Here is a 20,475-nt window from a genome sequence, read left to right on the forward strand (position 1 = left end):
TTGTAGTGAAAGCTACTCCCAATCAACTTCAGAATCTTATGACCCTTATATTTCCTTTGCCTCCTTGATACACAAGCTATCACTACGTAGTTCAGTTTGTATTTTTAATAGCACAGTTTACTTATTTTTTATTATCAAAACTTTAAAATAGCAATAGAAAATGTGCTCACATTTACTTACATACTGCCTGTTTTATTTGTTTTCCATCCTTTCTTCTATTCAGAATTTTTTTCTTGTGATTTCCCCTTCCCTTAAAATTCTTATATAAATGCTTTTAAAATATAGGAATGCTAGTAATGAATCCCCTTTATCATAACATTTTACTTTAAATAACATTGAAAGATAATTCAATGGAAACAAGTAAATGGCAGTTATGGTGGAGAAGTCTTGAAATATTACTTCTGCTAATGTATGTTCTTCAATATTAGTTATCTGATAATGTGTCCCGATACAGACTTTTTTTGTGTGTACCCTGCTTGAACTATGCTCTGCTTCCTACACCTTCCTGTGGATCCATCTGTTCTTGAAAATACATGCTCATCATGTTGTAAAACGTGGCATTTTTTTTCTTTCTTTTTATTTTTATTATTTTGTATACCAATTATACATTGTGTGAGAAAATCCATTCTATTCTACAATTCTCTGAATTACTCCCTTTTATTTTCTATTTCCTATCATATTCTTCCTACCTGTGACTTATCTTCTGTTGACATATTGATTGTACATTAAGTTCCATTGATTATTTTTTATTTCTTGAAGTTTTATTTATTTATTTTGCAATATTCTTGGAGTAATTTTTTATAGTCTCTGGTTTCTTACTTATTTCTAATAGTCTCTTTTTAGATTTTATACATTCACGTAATAATTAAAATATATAAAGCACCTAGAGGTCAAAACTCTTGCTAATTGTTATCAACAAATGCTTATATAATGGGCAACTTTCCTCTATTTGATCTTGCATGTTAATTCATATATGAGTGGTTTAATTATGATATATTTTTTTCTGATTACTTATAATGCCGACAAGTAATATACAATTCTGTAAGATTATGCCATACATACACATCTGAACTGTATTATACCTCTTCCTTTTTTTTAAAATTGAGGATGTCTTCTTCTAAAGACAAATTACTTTTGCTTTTGCTTGGAGAAAGGGCTGCCTACTTAATAAAACAAATACTATCTTTTTTCAGAAGACTTCTGAGGTTCAGTGCCCTTAACTTCTTGCTGCTTTTAAGTTTTAGGATGTATCCAGTCCTGGGCATTTCTTGGTTGGTAGGCTTCTCATGGTGTCTTCTATTTCATCACTTGATATTAATAGAGAGCCTACATCTTGGAAGCAAATTTTTACACCTCACATATCAGATAGAATACTAATCTCAAGGATATATAAAGAACTCAAATAGCTAAGCATCAAAAAAAAAAAAAAAACCCAGTCAATAAATAGACCAAGGGGGCTGGGGATGTGGCTCAAGCGGTAGCGCGCTCACCTGACATGCGTGCGGCCCGGGTTCGACCCTCAGCACCACATACCAACAAAGATGTTGTGTCCGCCGAGAACTAAAAAAAAATTTTAAATAAATAAATAAATAAATAAATAAATGGATCAAGGACATAAACAGACACTTCTCAGATTCTCAGAAAAGGATATAAAATCAACCAAATATATGAAAAAATGTTCATTGTCCCTAGCAATTAGAGAAATGCAGTGAGATACCATCTCACTCTAGTCAGAATGGCAGCTATTATGGAGACAATAAATGTTGGTGAGGATGTGGGGAAAAAAGCACACTCATACATTGCTGGTGGGACTTCAAATTGGTGCAGCCAATATGGAAAGCAGTATGGAGAATCCTTGGAAAACTAGGATTGGAAGCACCATCTGACCCAGCTATTCCACTCTTCTGTCTATGCCCAAAGGACTTAAAAACAGCATATTGCAGGGACACAGCCACATCACAATGTTTTTAGCAGCACAATTCACAATAGCTAAACTGTGGAACCAACCTAGATGCCCTTCAGTAGATGAATGGATTAAAAAATGTGGCATATATACAAAACGGAATATTACTCAGCAATAAAAGAATAAAATTATGGCATTTGCAGGTAAATGGATGGAGTTGGAGAAGATAATGCTAAGTGAAGTTAGCTAATCCCAAAAAATCAAATGCCAAATGTTTTCTCTGATATAAGGAGTCTGACTCATAGTGGAGTGGGCGGGGGGAGCATGAGAGGAATAGTGGAACTCTAGATAGGGCAGAGGTGTTGGAGGGGAAGGGAGGGGGCATGAGGTTAGCAATAATGTGAATGTGAATAATGTGGAATGTGATGGACATCATTATTCAAAGTACATGTGTGAAGACATAAATTGGTGTGAACATACTTTATATACAGAGATATGAAAAATTTTGCTTTATATGTGTCATAAGAATTTCAATGCATTCTGCTGTCATGTAGTTAAAAAATAAAGTCAATTAAAAAAAAGAGCTTTACATGCCACAAAAAAAAAGTTTTAGGATGTAAGTGACAGTACAGTCACTGGTCATTTTTAGCAATTACTTGTAAATTTGAGTTCCAATTCCCTTCTCTCTCTTTTTTCCTGACTATACAATATCTAATTTATAGATTCATTGAATGTATTAATCATGATTTTTAAATTTAGGATTTACTTTTAGCAGTAGAGTCCTTCAGAACAACCAGTCTAACTACTATCAAAATCAAATTCTCAAATAGATTCTTTATTACTTAAACTTAATAAATACATGACAGTGATTCTGCTGCAACTTGCTACTTGGAAATTACTAGTATATGCAGTCAAAGCATGTAAGAATATTCCAAGGTAAAATTTTGGCATTTTTATAAAAACAATTTATGAATTATCTACCACTTTTATTTTAATTTTGCCTGAATGAGCATCATCATTTTTTCCTGAATTTCTATTTGAGATTTTTAGAGGTTATTTTAGAGATATTTTGGAGCTATTTCAGTGCAAGTTCCAGATGATTTGTTTAAAAGTTTAGGTTAACTAAACATTTTACCACACAAATAAAATCTTTTTTTTTACCTTTTTTTTTTATTGATTGTTCAAAACATTACAGAGCTCATGATATATCATCTTTCATACATTTGACTCAATTGGGTTTTGAACTCCCATTTTTATCCCAAATACAAATTGCAGAATCACATTGGTTACACACTCACATTTTTACATAATGGCATATTAGTGACTGTTGTATTCTGCTACCATTCCTATCCCCTACTATCCCCCCCTCCCCTCCCCTCCCCTCCCATCTTCCCTCTCTACCTCCCCTGCTGTTGTTCGATTCTCTCCCCTTATTTTTTCCCTCCCCCTTGCCCCTCACAACCTCTTATAATTTTGTGTATCATTGAAGGTCTCCTACCATTTCCATATGCTTTCCCTTCTCTCTCCCTTTCTCTCCCCCCATTCGTCTTTGTTTACTGTTAGTCTTTCCCTCATGCTCTTCCTTCCTGTTCTGTTCTTAGTTGCTCTCTTTATATCAAAGAAGACATTTGGCATTTGTTTTTTAGGGATTGGGTAGCTTCACTTAGCATAATCTGCTCTAATGCCATCCATTTCCCTGCAAATTCTATGATTTTGTCATTTCTTAGTGCTGCATAATACTCCATTGTGTATAGATACCACATTGTTTTAATCCATTCATCTATTGAAGGGCATCTAGGTTGGTTCTACAGTCTAGCTATTGTGAATTGTGCCGCTATAATCATTGATGTGGCAGTATCCCTATAGTACGCTCTTTTAAGGTCCTCAGGGAATAGTCCGAGAAGGGCGATAGCTGGGTCAAATGGTGGATCCATTCCCAGCTTTCCCAGGAATCTCCATACTGCTTTCCATATTGGCCTCACCAATTTGCAGTCCCACCAGCAGTGTACAAATGTACCCTTTTCCCCACATCCTCGCCAACACTTATTGTTGTTTGACTTCATAATGGCTGCCAATCTTACTGGAGTGAGATGGTATCTTAGGGTAGTTTTGATTTGCATTTCTCTGATTGCTAGATATGGTGAGCATTTTTTCATGTACTTGTTGATTGATTGTATGTCCTCCTCTGAGAAGTGTCTGTTCAGGTCCTTGGCCCATTTGTTGATTGGGTTATTTGTTATCTTATTGTTTAATTTTTTGAGTTCTTTGTATATTCTGGATATTAGGGCTCTATCTGAGGTGTGAGGGGTAAAAATTTGTTCCCAGGATGTAGGCTCTCTATTTACCTCTTTTATTGTTTCTCTTGCTGAGAAAAAACTTTTTAGTTTAAGTAAGTCCCATTTGTTTATTCTTGTTATTAACTCTTGGGCTGTGGGCGTCCTATTAAGGAATTTGGAGCCCGACCCTACAATATGTAGATCGTAGCCAACTTTTTCTTCCTTCAGACGCAGTGTCTCTGATTTGATATCTAGCTCCTTGACCCATTTTGAGTTAACATTTGTGCATGGCGAGAGAAAGGAATTCAGTTTCATTTTGTTGCATATGGATTTTCAATTTTCCCAGCACCATTTGTTGAAGATGCTATCCTTCCTCCATTGCATGTTTTTAGCCCCTTTATCAAATATAAGATAGTTGTAACTTTGTGGATTAGTCTCTGTGTCCTCTATTCTGTACCATTGGTCCACCTGCCTGTTTTGGTACCAGTACCATGCTGTTTTTGTTACTATTGCTTTGTAGAACAGTTTGAACTCTGGTATCGCTATACCTCCAGATTCACACTTCCTGCTCAGAATTGCTTTTGCTATTCTGGGTCTTTTGTTTTTCCATATGAATTTCATGATAGCTTTATCTATTTCTACAAGAAATGCCGTTGGGATTTTGATTGGCATCGCATTAAACCTGTAGAGAACTTTGGGTAATATCGCCATTTTGATGATGTTAGTTCTGCCTATCCATGAACAGGGTACATTTTTCCATCTTCTGAGATCTTCTTCTATCTCTCTCTTTAGGGTTATGTAGTTTTCATTGTATAAATCTTTCACCTCTTTTGTTAGGTTGATTCCCAAGTATCTTATTTTCTTTGAGGATATTGTGAATGGAGTGGTTTTCCTTATTTCCATTTCAGAGGTTTTGTTGCTGATATACAGGAATGCCTTTGATTTATGCTTGTTGATTTTATAACCTGCCACTTTGCTGAATTAATTTATTAACTCTAGCAGCTTCTTTGTAAACCCTTTTGGGTCTGTTAAATATATTATCATGTCACCCGCAAATAGCGATAATTTAATTTCTTCTTTTCCTATTTTTATGCCTTTAATTTCTTTTGTCTGTCTAATTGCTCTGGCTAGTACTTCGAGAACTAAATTGAATAGAAGTGGTTATAGAGGGCATCCCTGTCTTGTTCCAGATTTTAGAGAGAATGCCTTCAGTTTTTCTCCGTTTAGGATGATGCTAGCCTGAGGTTTAGCATATATAGCTTTTACAATGTTGAGGTAAGTTCCTGTTATCCCTAGTTTTTCTAGTGTTTTGAATATAAAGGGATGCTGTACTTTGTCAAATGCTTTTTCTGCATCCATCGAGATGATCATATGGTTCTTGTCTTTAAGTCTATTGATGTGGTGAATAGCATTTATTGATTTCTGTATATTGAACCAGCCTTGCATCCCAGGGATGAATCCTACTTGATCATGGTGCACAAGTTTTTTGATATGCTTTTGTATTTGATTTGCTAGAATTTTATTGAGAATTTTTGCATCCAAGTTCATTAGAGATATTGGTCTGTAGTTTTCTTTCTTTGAAGTGTCTTTGTCTGGTTTCGGGATCAGAGTGATGTTGGCCTCATAGAATGAATTTGGAAGAGCTCCTTCTTTGTCTATTTCTTGAAATAGCTTGAAAAGTATTGGTATTAATTCTTCTTTGAAGGTTTTGTAGAACTCCGCTGTATACCCATCCGGTCCAGGGCTTTTCTTGGTTGGTAGTCTTTTGATGGCTTCTTCTATTTCTTCCTTTGTTATTGGTCTGTTTAAATTGTGTGTGTCTTCCTGTCTCAATCTGGGCAGATCATATGACTTAAGAAATTTATCGATATCTTCACTATCTTCTATTTTATTGGAATATAGGGTTTCAAAATACTTTCTAATTATCTTCTGTATTTCTGTAGTGTCTGTTGTGATATTGCCTTTTTCATCCCGTATGTTAGTAATTTGAGTTCTCTCTCTTCTTCTCTTCGTTAGCATGGCTAAGGGCCTGTCTATCTTATTTATTTTTTCAAAGAACCAACTTTTAGTTTTATCAATTTTTTCAATTTTTTTTTTTGTTTCAATTTCATTGATTTCTGTTCTAATTTTAATTATTTCTTGTCTTCTACTACATTTGCTGTTGTTTTGCTCTTCCTTTTCTAGGTTTACACCTCAAATAAAATCTTTAGTTCCCATTAAACATAGCAAGAATTGGAACTCAAATTCTTGGGAATAAACTTATACACAAGAATATATTTATGAGGACAGTAAATCACTCATTTTAGAGTTGTCATGAAATTTCATTTAAATTAAGTGAAAGGAGTTATATGAAGTACGTTATTATAACTTTTACTGATTTAGATTATTAATGAAAAAATTTATTCTTATATCAGATATTGTAAGTCATCCACAGTAGTGCTAGAAAAAATGGCAAAACACTCACAAAATATATTTTTATTAGAAATTTGTCAGTTTACAAAAAACAAAGTACACACACGTAAAATAAGATAGAAAAAAGCCACAAATCTAAAATATAATTGGGAAAATTTTTAGGAATATATACCTATCATTTTGAATCTCAAACTCTTAGAATTTTCATCAAATTTCCAACCACTATTTTCTAGAATTTATTGCATAATTCAGTGAATCACTAATCTCATACATTTGAGCACATCATAATCACATGAATGGCTTGCTCAAAATAGAAATTCTTGGAACCATAAAGACTAAGAAAATTAGAATCCTTGGGAAACTGGGTGTCTTTAAATTTTAGGAATTCCAGGTAATTCTAAATCAGTTTTAAGACAGTAGACTGAATGATCTTTGGCTTGATTCTCCCACTCAAATTACATAAATGGACCCTGAATTAACTGACAGTTGGATTTATTCTTATTTTTAATAAAATCAGAACAATTATAATTATTAATAGGATTTTGAGTATGTGTACATTAGCCATTTATAATGACTTGAGGTGAATTTCTTCACTATATGGTTCATCTGCTTCTGGTAAGAATTCTTTTTAAACTGTTATGACCCTGTTTTCTGAAAGTGTGTGATGACTGATTTAGCACACTTATTTTCCAAGTTTTTAATACATAAACATTTTGTCTCAGAGTTTTGGATGAGGATAATCCTTGGCATTAGGCACTAATATCATGTAATAGTGTTTTCTTACAGTTTTTAGAACAAATATCTAAAAAGTATATAAAGACATGATTTTGTTAATAACTAGCCCTATATGAATATTTATATGTACAATTATATGCAAATATAACATAGTAATTATATTTAAATTTAAAGTGTTCATTTGGCAGAGATCATGCTACACAAACACAATCACATTGTTTTTGTCCAGGCTGGGAGTTTATGAATTAGCTTACTTTTTTTGTGTACCACTATACCAAAGTTGCATTTTGGTGTCTCCTTTCTGTCCAAATTACAGTTTATGCTCTTTTCAGATATCACATGTATCCTCAGCTACAAATATAAGGAGTGTCCTGGATTGCAATGGATTGTTTTGAAACAAGAGAAAGCAACTCTATCACTTTTATACGAAAGTCTCTCCTCCACTCATTGTCTATTGTCTTAAAAATATAGAATTAATTTTTTTTCCAATTAGTATTTATGTCCAGGGGTATCCATGTCTTCTCTCTTTCAGTGTCTGTATCTCTGTTTCACTGTTTTTTTTCACTGTTTTTTTTTCTCTCTCTCTCTCTGTATATATATATATATATATATATATATATATATATATATATACACACACACACACACACACACACACACATGATTATGAATATATATATATATATATATATAATTACATATATATAAACAGCTATAAATATACAAATATATAGACTATATATAGTAATACATTCAAAGATATAATATTGTATTTGCATAAATATAAATATAAAGATACATTTATCAAAATCTAAATGTAGTATATTATATATATAGATATGTATGTAAATTCATATATGAACATACACACATTAAAAAAAGTGAGAAAACTAAAGATACCAGAGCATGAATATCAATTTAATGGGGAGAAGACATGAGGTATTGGATTTTGAGTAGCTATGTTTTAAAAGCCCACTATGAATTTTTCTGTGTAGGGCAGCTGATGACTTCTAATACAGATAGTTAAATTTCTTCTAACTTTCAAAGTCAATTAAATAATTTGGGTTTGCATTAACTAATAATTACATATGCATTGATTTTTAAACATAATGAATGTATATTTAAATCCTAATTTTGAAGATGACTTTCTTTTGATTATTTATAGTGCCAACAAGCCACATATATTTCTGTGAGATTGTGCCAAACATACACATATGAACTGTATTGATCCTCTTCCTTTATTAGAAAGTGTTTTTCCAACTGTTATCACTGGGGCTTCTGCAGTTGAGCACAAACACATGGTATGGCACCCAGTTTTTCTATTCTGTGCTTCCCAGTTCTGTCTCACCAAATAGTGACAACCGCATTTAGCTTATCTACTATGTCACAGAGTGATTTTGATTATTAATATTCTAGTTAAAATGAATATATATCAATGTAAATAACAGAAGTTGCCTAGCTTAATGATTTCAACAAGAATGAAGGCAGTAATGTGTATTTTAACCAAAATTTTGAAGAATCATTTATATTATTAAGTAATATACAAATATAAAAATGACTGTAATGTTCATAGGGTGGAACTATTGTTTTGAATACAAACCTGATCTTGAGAGGTTTCATGCAAAATATAATTAAAATAACATGAAATACAGTGTGATTCTTCAATAGAATTAATCATTTTATGTATTAGAACATTTGCAAGTCATCTTGCCTCATTGGTAAATTCAGAATTCCATTTTTTTTTGTTATGAGCAAATGTGTAGGGATTGATGAAAATATAAACTTCAAGAATTCGTCACAAACTAGCATGTGATGTAATATTCTACATATTTATAGAATACTATATTCAAAAACCTTTGCCATTCCCTGAATATTATTATTATTTAGTTTGTCAGTTTGTAAGAACCAAGATCTTCAAAACACAGTAGGCAATATGAAAGTCCATTTGTTTTCTCATGAATTTTCTGCAGGCACTGAAGATTCAGGCAAATAATTGACAGTCATTTTCAACTAGATATTAAAGATTCACACCTTCTCTAAACATTTTTGTGAGAGAATGTCCTATCAACTTATAACTAATCCCCTAATATCTTCTTACAGAGTTAATTTTGTTTTATTATTTGTTTTTGTACTACTCTGCTTTTTATAATAAGAATCAGTGTACAGTGCCAATGTTAGCATAGCAAATTATTATCAGAAATTGGGTTAACTTTATTAAGTTTCTATTTAGTATTTTTTATTTAACTATAATGTATACAAGGGAATGGTTCATAGCTGCCCAAACTGTCTGTGAATTTAACTTATTTGTAGTTAAAGAAATCAATATACTTTCTACCTTTAAAGAAAATCCATTCTATCTCCAGAATGTAAAATTAAAATTATAACTATTATTTTAAAATTTTAATTCCTACATTAATAATAATGGTTTATTAATTTAGAATAAAAAAAAAACACAGATGGCTTTGGTTTCTTTACTAAAACCTTAGATTAGTGTACAACCAGACAGAAAATGAAAATGTCTTTTCCTGTTACTTAAAGATAATCTTAAGTCAATTTATTTCTCTTTAATTGGTAACAGGTTTGAAAGAACTTCCCAGATATATTAGCTAAGTTTGTTTTTAGTTATTTAAATTTAACTAATAAATATATGTAATAAAATTCCAGAGTATGAGCATTCTAGGAGTTTAATAGGTTTAAATTTTCAACACACATAACAAGTAAAACCTTAGTTTTTCTTTGGACTTTGTATTGATCAAATTTCCATGAACTAGTTATACTTCTAATATTTTAATTGAGAACACTTAGAGACATGAATATGCTTTGTTATACTGTAATTGGAGATCTAGTTAGTCAAGGAAATGATGGTCTTTTGCCAAAATTAATTCTGGCAAGCAACTCTGGAATAATATATTAAATCCCAAACCATAAAAAACAGTACCTCAGAAAAAAGGAACTGATGATTCAAGGTTGGCAGGGTCTCCCTGTGCTTAATTTAAGGACTAGCTTAAAGGCTGGTCAAAACAATATTGAAAAAGTACGAATTTCTCTTTCCAACATGTTCCCAGAGTTCAAAAATATAATGGAGATATCAAAAAGATTGTTGAAAATTACAGCTTTAGAAAATTAGGTCACAAGATGAATTTGGAAGCTATCAATAAATAAGAGCCAAAAATCATAATAGAAATGTTTTTTTTTTTTGAAAGCCTTTATACAATTTCCCTCTGAGGAATATTTGTTTGCCTGTATTCTCCCTCCTTTTTAGCAGTATGTTTCCTCTATCTAGACTTGTTAATTAATTCCTCATTAAAGAACTTAATTTTTGAAGGTAACAAGCTTTATCATACAATTCACAAGTAAGTTCAACTCCATGAAGTCATGACCCTCCCATTTAATTCTCATCCTTGTAACTGTAAAGTGCTTATTCTTACACAGTTCTGGTTGTACCTTCCATTCACATTGTCCTTTCAGTGATGGTACACTGCTAGAACCTCCTTAACAAAGAATTTAGGGACCATAACTGCCTTTTTTAAAATTATTTTTTTAATTTATATATGACAGTGGAATGAATTACAATTCATATTACACAGATAGAGCACAATTTTTCATATCTCTGGTTGTATACAAAGTATATTCACACCAATTCATGTCTTCATACATGTACTTTGGATAATGATGGCCATCACATTCCACCATAATTTCTAACCCCATGCCCCCTCCCTTCCCCTCCAACACCTTTGCTCTATCTAGAGTTTGTCTATTCCTCCCATGCTCCCTCTCCTTACCCCACTAGGAATCAGTCTCCTTATATCAGAGAAAACGTTTGGCATTTGCTTTTTTGGAATTGGCTAACTTCACTTAGCATTATCTCCTCCAGCTCCATCCATTTACCTGCAAATGCCATGATCTTATTCTATTTTATTGCTGAGTAATATTTCATTGTGTATAAATGCCATATTTTTTTTTATCCATTCATCTACTGAAGGGCATCTAGGTTGGTTCCACAATTTAGCAGTTGTGAATTGTGTTGCTATAAACACTGATGAGGCTGTGTCCCTGTAGTATGCTATTTTTAAGTCCTTTGGGTATAGACTGAAGAGAGGGATAGCTGGGTCAAATAGTGGTTCCATTCCCAATTTTCAAATAAATGGGATGGATTCGAATTTAAAAGTTTCTTCTCAGCAAAAGAAACAATCTGTGAGGTGAATGGAGAGCCTACATCTTGGGAGCAAATCTTTACACCTCACACATCAGAAAGAGCACTAATCTCAAGGGTATATAAAGAACTCAAAAAGTTAAACACCAAAAACAAACAAACAAACAAACAAAACAAATAACCCAATCAATAAATGGGCCAAGGACCTGAACAGACACTTCTCAAATGATGATATACAATCAATCAATAAATATATGAAAAAATATTCATCATCTTTAGTAATTAGAGAAATATAAATCAAAACTACTCTAAGATTAGATCTCACTCAAGTCAGAATGGAAGTTATAACGAACACAAGCAACAAGAAGTGTTGGTGAGGATGTGGGGATAAAGGTAGACTCATACACTGCTGGTGGGACTGCAAATTGGTGTAGCCAAAATGAAAAGCAGTATGGAGATTCTATAAGTGCCTTTTATATATAACTTTTTAGAGTAAGACACTTCAAAACTAAGTAACATACTTTCGTATACATTGTTTGTGAAAGAGCTATGGAATATTCAAACAACCATTGTTAGTAGTCCGGTCTATCTATTTTATTTCACAAATAAATCAGTTGAAGAGCGAGGAAAAGGGGAATGAATGAATAAGTCCAATGGTAACTAGATGAAAAAATAAATTTTCTGTGAAGTAACACATTGGACAGATATAGAAAAGCAAGGAACTCTGTCAAAATCCAGTTTTGATTTAAACTAGCTTGATCTTTTTTTGCCATCATAGAATCTTAACCACTTGATCTGGGTGTGTGTGGGAGTGGGGTGGAGAGGAAAAGTGATCTGTACCTTGTGTGGAAATTATCCACAACATAATTTAGGGATTTTACTCTCCAAAACAAGAGAACTACATGAACAACTTGGTCCAGATCATATATTTCCTGATAAACTGGGAAAGTTTGCTCCTGGTTAGGTGAATAGGCACTTGTTACATAGAAGAAAGATCAATGTCTTGGTGATGGATAAATAAAGAACAGCATTATTGCCTATGAGAGTCCTTGGTATAAATAGTGTATTTTAATTATCTGAATATTAATATGAAACTAACTCCTAAAGGAAAAGAGTTTTTCTGAAACGTATAATATGAAAAGGACAAAGAGCATATAAGAACTTATAAGAACAGATAATAATGAGAAGAAATTAATTTTAAGCCTAATAGAATCCCACCTATATCTTACTATACCTATCGATTACTATTCTTCAGTGTGTTTTGGCTTATGCCTCCAATACCCATTCTATATCTAGTTTTACACAGGCATTTTCTCCTACATTTTGTATATATTTTCCCTTTATATTAAAATGAAAAAAAAACAAAAATAATTAAATTGGATACTGGGCAATTTTCATTTGATAGAGAATCATAGATCCCTATATTAGGTTTTAAAATGCTTTATAAGCAACATTTCATTCAAAATGTTTAAAATACATTAGGTCTATATTAAAAATAAAATTTGATTAGTGAAGGAAAAGAGATTGAAATTTTGTTAATATTTAAGGTAAAATAAGAAGAAGTTATAAAACATAAAATCCAGAGTTGCCTAGACTAGAAGAGCTTAGGAGTACCTGTAAGGGACTATCTTTATATGATGAAAAATGTCCTCTTTCAATTAACTTACACTGTTCAGAATGTCTCATAAGGAACAGAGATTTTTTTAAGTGAACATATAAATAGGTTAGTGTGGCAATCGTGTGAACTTATTAGCATGAAGTAAAAAGTGTAATAATACTTTAAGAAATATTAGTAAGGGGAATAAGGAATGTACAAGTTGATTTAGGCACTTCATTTTCCCAAATCACAGATATAAAGTGGTTTCATTTCACATTCCATTCTGTTACAGTACTTCGGAAATAACTCTCAGACTATCTATATTCTTCAGGAGCAATAACTATAGTAATTACTATAGTAATTACTTTGTGAGAAAACATAATTCCAATGCAGTCTGATTTAATCACAAACAGAAACTGCTTATCCTTATGTTTTGGTGATGAAAGACATCAGTGAAGCTGTTACTTTAATAGATTAACAATGTCTTCTATAGTTGAGAAAGAAAAGGAAGATGATGACAAGTAGCTTATTAGTTTGTATCCTGATAATAGTGAAAGAATCTTAGAATTCTAAGATTCAAACATTCCTAAAGATAATATAATTCCCTTGCCAATCTAATTGCTGAAACCATCCATTTGTTTGAAATGTAAGTCACATTTTATACTAGATCATAAATTTCTGAAAAACAACAAATTGGCTGAATTTATAGACAAAAAAAATCATACTTGAAATAAACAAGAGTGTTTTCAGCAAGTAAAACCCTCCAGTAGTGAAATGTGCTTCTTCTTAGGTAGAGATTATCCCATTTTAAACATGATTCAGGAAACTTTTTGACACACATATGTCTGGAATAAAGGGAAATGATTACTGTAGATCACATTGAGCTTTCAATCTATTTTTTTAAAATTTAAAAATAAAATAAATAGCATGAGTACCTGTCCTAGCAATATTACATATGAAATAGACACTTATTAACTAAAATATGGAATTCAATTCTGGGAAACCCCAAACAAAAAAAGTTTTATGGTAAAACATTATTCTTCTAATATAAAACAATTAAGATGATTTGTAAAAGTGTGCTCAAACAATTTTGTTGAAAGCAAAAATAGTGTACTATAAAATTTAAGTAAATAATTGATTAAATATTCCAATATTTTTGAGATAACCTGAAAAGATAATATCCTTGTATTATAGAATATAAATGATGAGCCTCCTGTATGCAATCCACCACATTTGGAAACTTGGATTTACTCCATTGTTAAGGCTCCTTTTGTTCACCTCAACTGTTCAGACAGAGATTCTCCAAAGGAACATCTGAGCTATTCAATTGTAGGAGGTAAGACAGATTATTGCAAATACATAAGACAGATTATTGCAAAATACATACATTATTTGCTATTTTATAAGATACCCATGTGAGATATTTTGTAACTGTTGTAAACAAATTGGGGAACAGTAGTAGTAGCTGAAACAAATTGGGAAATACTTTTAAATAAAAACTTAAACTGTAGAAACAATAATACATAATGTAGTTTTTTGTCTGTTTTATTACTTCATCATTTTCAGGAAATGCAAATAATCAGTTCACACTTCGGAGATTGGGTGTTGAACCTCCTTTTCTGGTCATCAGTCAGAATTTCCAGTATGATGTATTTCAAGGGATTCAAGACCCAGTGACTTTCCAGTTGCTTATTGAAGTCACTGATGAATTAGGTGGGAATAAAGCTCGTCAGCTGTCAGCTACTACTACAGTCATAATTCATGTGCTTCCCTGGACCACAACACAGCCAACTTCTTCCACAAAAACATCTACAACTACAGTAAGTATCTAGTGATAAACTGCAATTCTAAAGTAGTCTGAGTTAGTCATGAACATAGAAAGTGCTTGGGTACTCTCACAGGATTATCCTGATGTTTTGGCAATGAAAGACATAAATGAAAGTTACTTTAGTTCTGATGAATTCTCATCATCAAAATAAGGATAAATCATTGTTAACTATTAAATTTGAATTAAAGTAAATATATCGGGGCTGGAGATGTGGCTCAAGCGGTAGTGCGCTCGCCTGGCATGCGTGCTGCCCTGGTTCAATCCTCAGCACCACATACAAACAAAGATGTTGTGTCTGCTGAAAACTAAAAAATAAATATTAAAAATTCTCTCTCTCTCTCTCTCTCTTAAAAAATAAAGTAAATATATCTATGTTAATAATTTTGCAGGCCTTTATGCAATTTAGTTTAGGATACTTAGTAATTTTGTAGATTCTAAATATAGTATAGTTTTCTTTATTTAAATTAATACTCAGAACAGTTATAAACAAAGCACCATAATAGGTTTCTGAAAATATTTGATAACTTGTTTTCTTGAAAAACATAGTCTCACTATATACAAGACATATACTTTGTCTTAGTTCAAGCCACAAAAATACCATAGACTGAGTAGCTGAAACAATGAACATTCATTGCTTACCATTCTGTAAGCATGGAAGCCCAAAATTAACACAATGGCCAATTCAAGGTCTGCTAAGTCCATTCCTAGGTTCATAGATATCTAACTTCTCATTATGTCCTCATGTGGTAGAGAGTTAAAGACCTCTGAGGTCTCTTTTGTAAGTGTACTAGTGCTATTTAATAGAGTGTCACACTCATGACCTAATCATATATAAAGACCTTACCTCCTAATACCATTATATTGAGAGTTAGGATTTCAATGTGTATATTTTGAGGGAACACATCATTTAGTTCCTAACATGTTTAGAACAATTTATATAAAGAATACACAGTTTTAAATGATACAAATTATAGTACAATGTTATTTAACTTTGTTTTCTTGAAAATAAGCTTTTTACTCTAGGAGGCCATGAGTTCTTCACAAAGAGAGGACAAAAATTATGATGTAGTTCTTGCCGAACAGATAGTAGTGTGTGTGTGTGTGTGTGTGTGTGTGTGTGTGTGTGTGTGTGTGTTAATGTAAAGAGAAGAAAAAAATTTGGATTACCCTGGGAAAAATATGTATTCTGGGAAATGTTGAGAAGGTAGTGAAGCTAGAATTGCCAGAATAAAAAGGGCTGAGGATATCTCAGTAGTAAAGAAAAAGGGAGATTATGGTAAACATGTAAACTATTAAACATAGAATGTCTTGTCTGTAAAGCTGAGAAGTATAAATACCAATGACAGGAAGTTATAACCATTTCAAAGAAGTAAAGACAAATGCTCCCTGTTTTGTAATCTTTAAAATGCAAATAAAGAGAAGAATCAATTATGCAATAGAATTGGTCTCTTTGTATACCCTCATTGATTTCAGATAGGTGGAGTTTAAAGTAGTCAACTAGGTATTCATGTCCATGTCCTCACTAACTTTAGTTAACTCAGTTAACCCAAAGAGAGATACTGGAATTAATATAGCCTTTGCTGAGTAAATTTCTTCCATTGCTTGACTTCATGTCAAGAAGTTTTGTATTAGTTATGCAAAATCATTATAATGCAAGTTTTAATATCCTTGATAAAAAGAAATTAAATTGGATAAAAATGGCATAGGACTGGTAATTCTCTCATATGCCTAAAAGAAGCAAATTAAAATGATCTCTGTGGGAAAGTAACAATATTCTATGCTTCCAATTACTTCTAACAACTTTTGAATCCAGTGGATATACCACAGGATTGAACACAGCCAGGTAAATGAGAAGATATTAAAACCAAGAAGTAATACAATCATAAATGTAGAAACACAAATATAGCGATGGATTATCAAACACAAACCATAAAATAATTATGTTTATTAAGTTCAAGAACCATAAACCAAGCTTGAAATCTGACCAGGGTATTGGAGACTGTAAATATAACATAGAATATTTGAAAACAGATCAAATATATCTAAGAACTTAATACATGAAATTATGATAATAAATTGACTTAATAGCTAATTATAAATAGCTTAAGAGTCCATTAAGAACTGAAGATCCATCAGAAGAAACTGTTCAGAATGATGTTTGAAGAAAAAATTGATTAAAAAATACTAGAAAAAGGCAAGGACATAAACATGAGAAGAACAGTTAGTTTATGTTGATTTGAAATACAAAAGACATAAAAGTGTCTAATTGTTTTTCAAAACTAATAGAAAAAAGAAATCTATATTTAAACACATAGAAAAGCTCATAAAGTCAAATATAACATGAATATGAACATCTATCAAGAAAAAGATATTTCCTTCAAAAGAGTGTCTACATAATAGATAACTTTACAATGGGAAGCCAGAAAAATGAAAATGTTCAAGTTGCAAAGTAACTGCCAACCTAGCATTCTATACTGAATAAATGTGTGTTTAGGAGTATGTTTATGGCTTTTATATATGGTTTTGTTATATCTCAGTTTTATTATGTAGTCTTTTCATTCATTCATTTCTAAATATTCCTGTTTTCTTAACTTCTAAAGATACAAGGCATTTTCTAGTTATATTTTATTTACCACTTATTTATTTACTTATTTTATTTATTAATTTACCTGTGGAACTGGGCATTGAACTTCTAGCAGTCCACCACTGAGCTACAGGGGAAGCCTTTTTTACTTTTATACAGGGTCTCACTTTTAGAAGCTGGCCTTGAACTTGTCATCATCCTGCCTCTCCTCCCCGAGTTGCTGGGATTATAGATATGCACCACTATGCAGGGCTCTAACATAATATTTAAGATCAGAGATAATGTTAGACAGATTTCAATCCACTGAAAATCTTTTAAGACTTGTCTTACAGCCCAGTTATTATCAAATTTTGTACATGTTCATGTGGACATTTGATGTATGTATGTACTACAGAGCAATGATAAAAGAATGATAGATTCACAAAGTTATATTGGACAATCGGTATGGGTATATACAAAGTAGGAATAATCCTCTACTTAAATGAAGCCCAAATGAATTATAAATTTAAATGAAAAAACTAAATAAAATAACTAAACATTACAAAGAATATAAGAGACTATCATAATAATTTTGGGATAGAAAAGGCTTTTTTAGGACCAAAATTAAAAAAATAGTGATAAAATTTTTAGAATCTTAAATACCTTCAAAATAAGAACTTCTTATGTAAGAATGAAATAATGGGAAATCTGTCATTTGCTCCAGAATAATCATAGGTGGGAAGGAATAAGTAAGAGTAAAAATTAAATCTGGCACAACTTGTGGTCATTAAATCGTGTGATGTGTATCTGGTGAATTACTATATTTTTTGAGCTGTCATATACAGTTTAGGTATCACAAAATAGTTTTAAAATGGCAGAAAGGGAAATAATATGATGGCTTATGTACTTTGTTAAACTATTACTGTTTGATATGGTAAATTGTTCCCCAAATATACCTCATAAATTAAGTACTCTCTTATTCATTAAAACTTTGTTAACTACTTTAGAGCTTTCTGTCACACCTCTTATATAGCCAAACTCTATAATTTATGCTTTTAAACATGAATAGTCTTTTGGTCATCACTAAATTAGTTCTCAGTCTTTCTGCCTAGGCAAGCATAATTGATCATGGAACTTTCTTTCACACTCAACAAATATGTGTTCAAATAATTTTATAAGTCAAGTAAAATTTGCCTGAAATCCAGTTATATTGTTGGTGATATTGTAAGATGTTAGAAGAACATTCCAAAGGGTTAAAATATATTGTTTTTATTTCTGGCTGAACATGAACCTTAACTCCCTATTATGAGTCAATCTTCTGCGCTGGATCTTACTCCTTTGGGAGAGATTATTTTAGCCTGTACTGCAATGGGGGGAAAAATCTTAACTTACATTAACACATGAATTTCCACCATCCAAATTCCTGATTAAGAAGGCAAAATCTACCAAAGCAAAAGGCATTGTAATAAAACATAAATAAATTCTGCAGCAAAATGTGAAAGGAGTTTTAAATTTGTAGTTGAGCTAAGTGGAACTGTAATCCATACACTTCCTTTGGCAAAGTACATTAGGCTTACTAAAAGAGGCAGACCAATTAAGGCTGTCTGGAAATGATTACTAACCTGTGACTTATGAATTTATTTCCAAGGAATAAATGCTTTCCTCCATAAGCCATATGAGCTTTAATGTTTATGTGTATACTTATATAATGCATACATCTCTGCAGGGACATATATGTGCCTTTCTTGCAAAAAGTATTACCAGACCAGAAGAAACCTTAGAAAGTCTATAGTTCAACTTGACCATTGTGCAGGAAGGAGAAATGATACCAAAGTAGGTTATAACTTCCACCTGCTTGAGAGTGAGTAAACAGACACAGAAGCACACCTACATATTTTAAGATAGTTTTCTAAAAATCTAATATGTCTAAAAGCTTATTAAATCTATTACTGACTAGCTATTATTTATAATTGGGAATGTAATAAAATCATCATTTATGTCTCCACCTGTCTATTTACCAACTATATAGTTGAATCTTGGTCTGCCTGTTGGTATACAAATTTGAATAAGTTGGAGAAAAGCTTTCCAGGTATAAATAATAGAATATCTAACTTGGTCTAAATAATAAACATTCTTATTCAGCAAATGGGGGGTACTGTAAAGGCAAAAATTTGAAAACATCTGCATACCAATCTAAGAGAGGTGGACTTTATTTTCCAATCAGGGAGGATATAAAGAGGGAGTACAAGATAAGGATGGCAAGATCAGATATTTCTATATGTTTATGATGTTTGAATGAGGATGAAGAAAACATGAAGGGAATATTGGTGGATGGAGGAAGTAGTGTACATGGACACAGATAGCCTTGTTTTAATAATCCAGACTTAAGCCTTGAAATAAGACTTTCATGTTGAAATGAACGCTACATCTCAAATGTACATAAGCAATAGAATTTACCATCTTATTTTGTTTGAAATTGGTGTATTATAATGTGTACTTTTATAATATATCATGGGAAAAAGAATTTCTCTTAAAATTTAGTCATTAAAATTATAGACTGTTTTATTACGATTATTACAAGGCATATCTTTCAATTTAGAATGTTGAATTAGATATGAAAACATAAAAACATCTCTAAGTGGTTAAAGAACACCACCAGAAATTTATCTGCTTTTAAAATATAACTATAAAAGCCCCTTACAAAAATAGAACATTCTTAAACCAGATTTCTAATGGTGCGTGCTTGTAAATTTTAGAGAAAGGCCTGATGATTAAAAGCTCAAAGTAATTAAAAATGGATCAATTGTATTATAAATATTATAGAAGACATCTTCAGCTGGAGGACAAACTTTTCAACAAAAATTTCTTCTAGGTTCTTGAAAAAGAATAGGGTATCTCATACACTATAATTTGCTGAAAGCATTCCATAGAGATCTTTGTATATTTTACAGTGCCAACTATGGTACTTGATAAGTCAAAAGACTCATGCCATATGTTATAAGAAAGGT

General features: G+C 31.8%; 1 protein-coding gene across 1 annotated transcript in view; it reads left to right on the top strand.

Annotated features, from left to right (window-relative positions):
• Positions 1–20,475, top strand: part of LOC308643458 (cadherin-related family member 4-like) — a gene marked incomplete at both ends in the record, with an annotated part of 106,925 nt that overhangs the window by 75,313 nt on the left and 11,137 nt on the right. Inside the window, 2 exons of the mRNA XM_081283293.1 lie at positions 14,271–14,412; positions 14,643–14,896. Of these exons, the coding sequence (XP_081139419.1) occupies positions 14,271–14,412; positions 14,643–14,896 (396 nt within the window). The remainder of the gene's footprint in view (positions 1–14,270; positions 14,413–14,642; positions 14,897–20,475) is intronic.

Source organism: Spermophilus citellus (genome assembly GCF_964194105.1).
Source record: "Spermophilus citellus genome assembly, chromosome: 3".
Classification (NCBI taxonomy): Eukaryota; Metazoa; Chordata; class Mammalia; order Rodentia; family Sciuridae; genus Spermophilus; species Spermophilus citellus.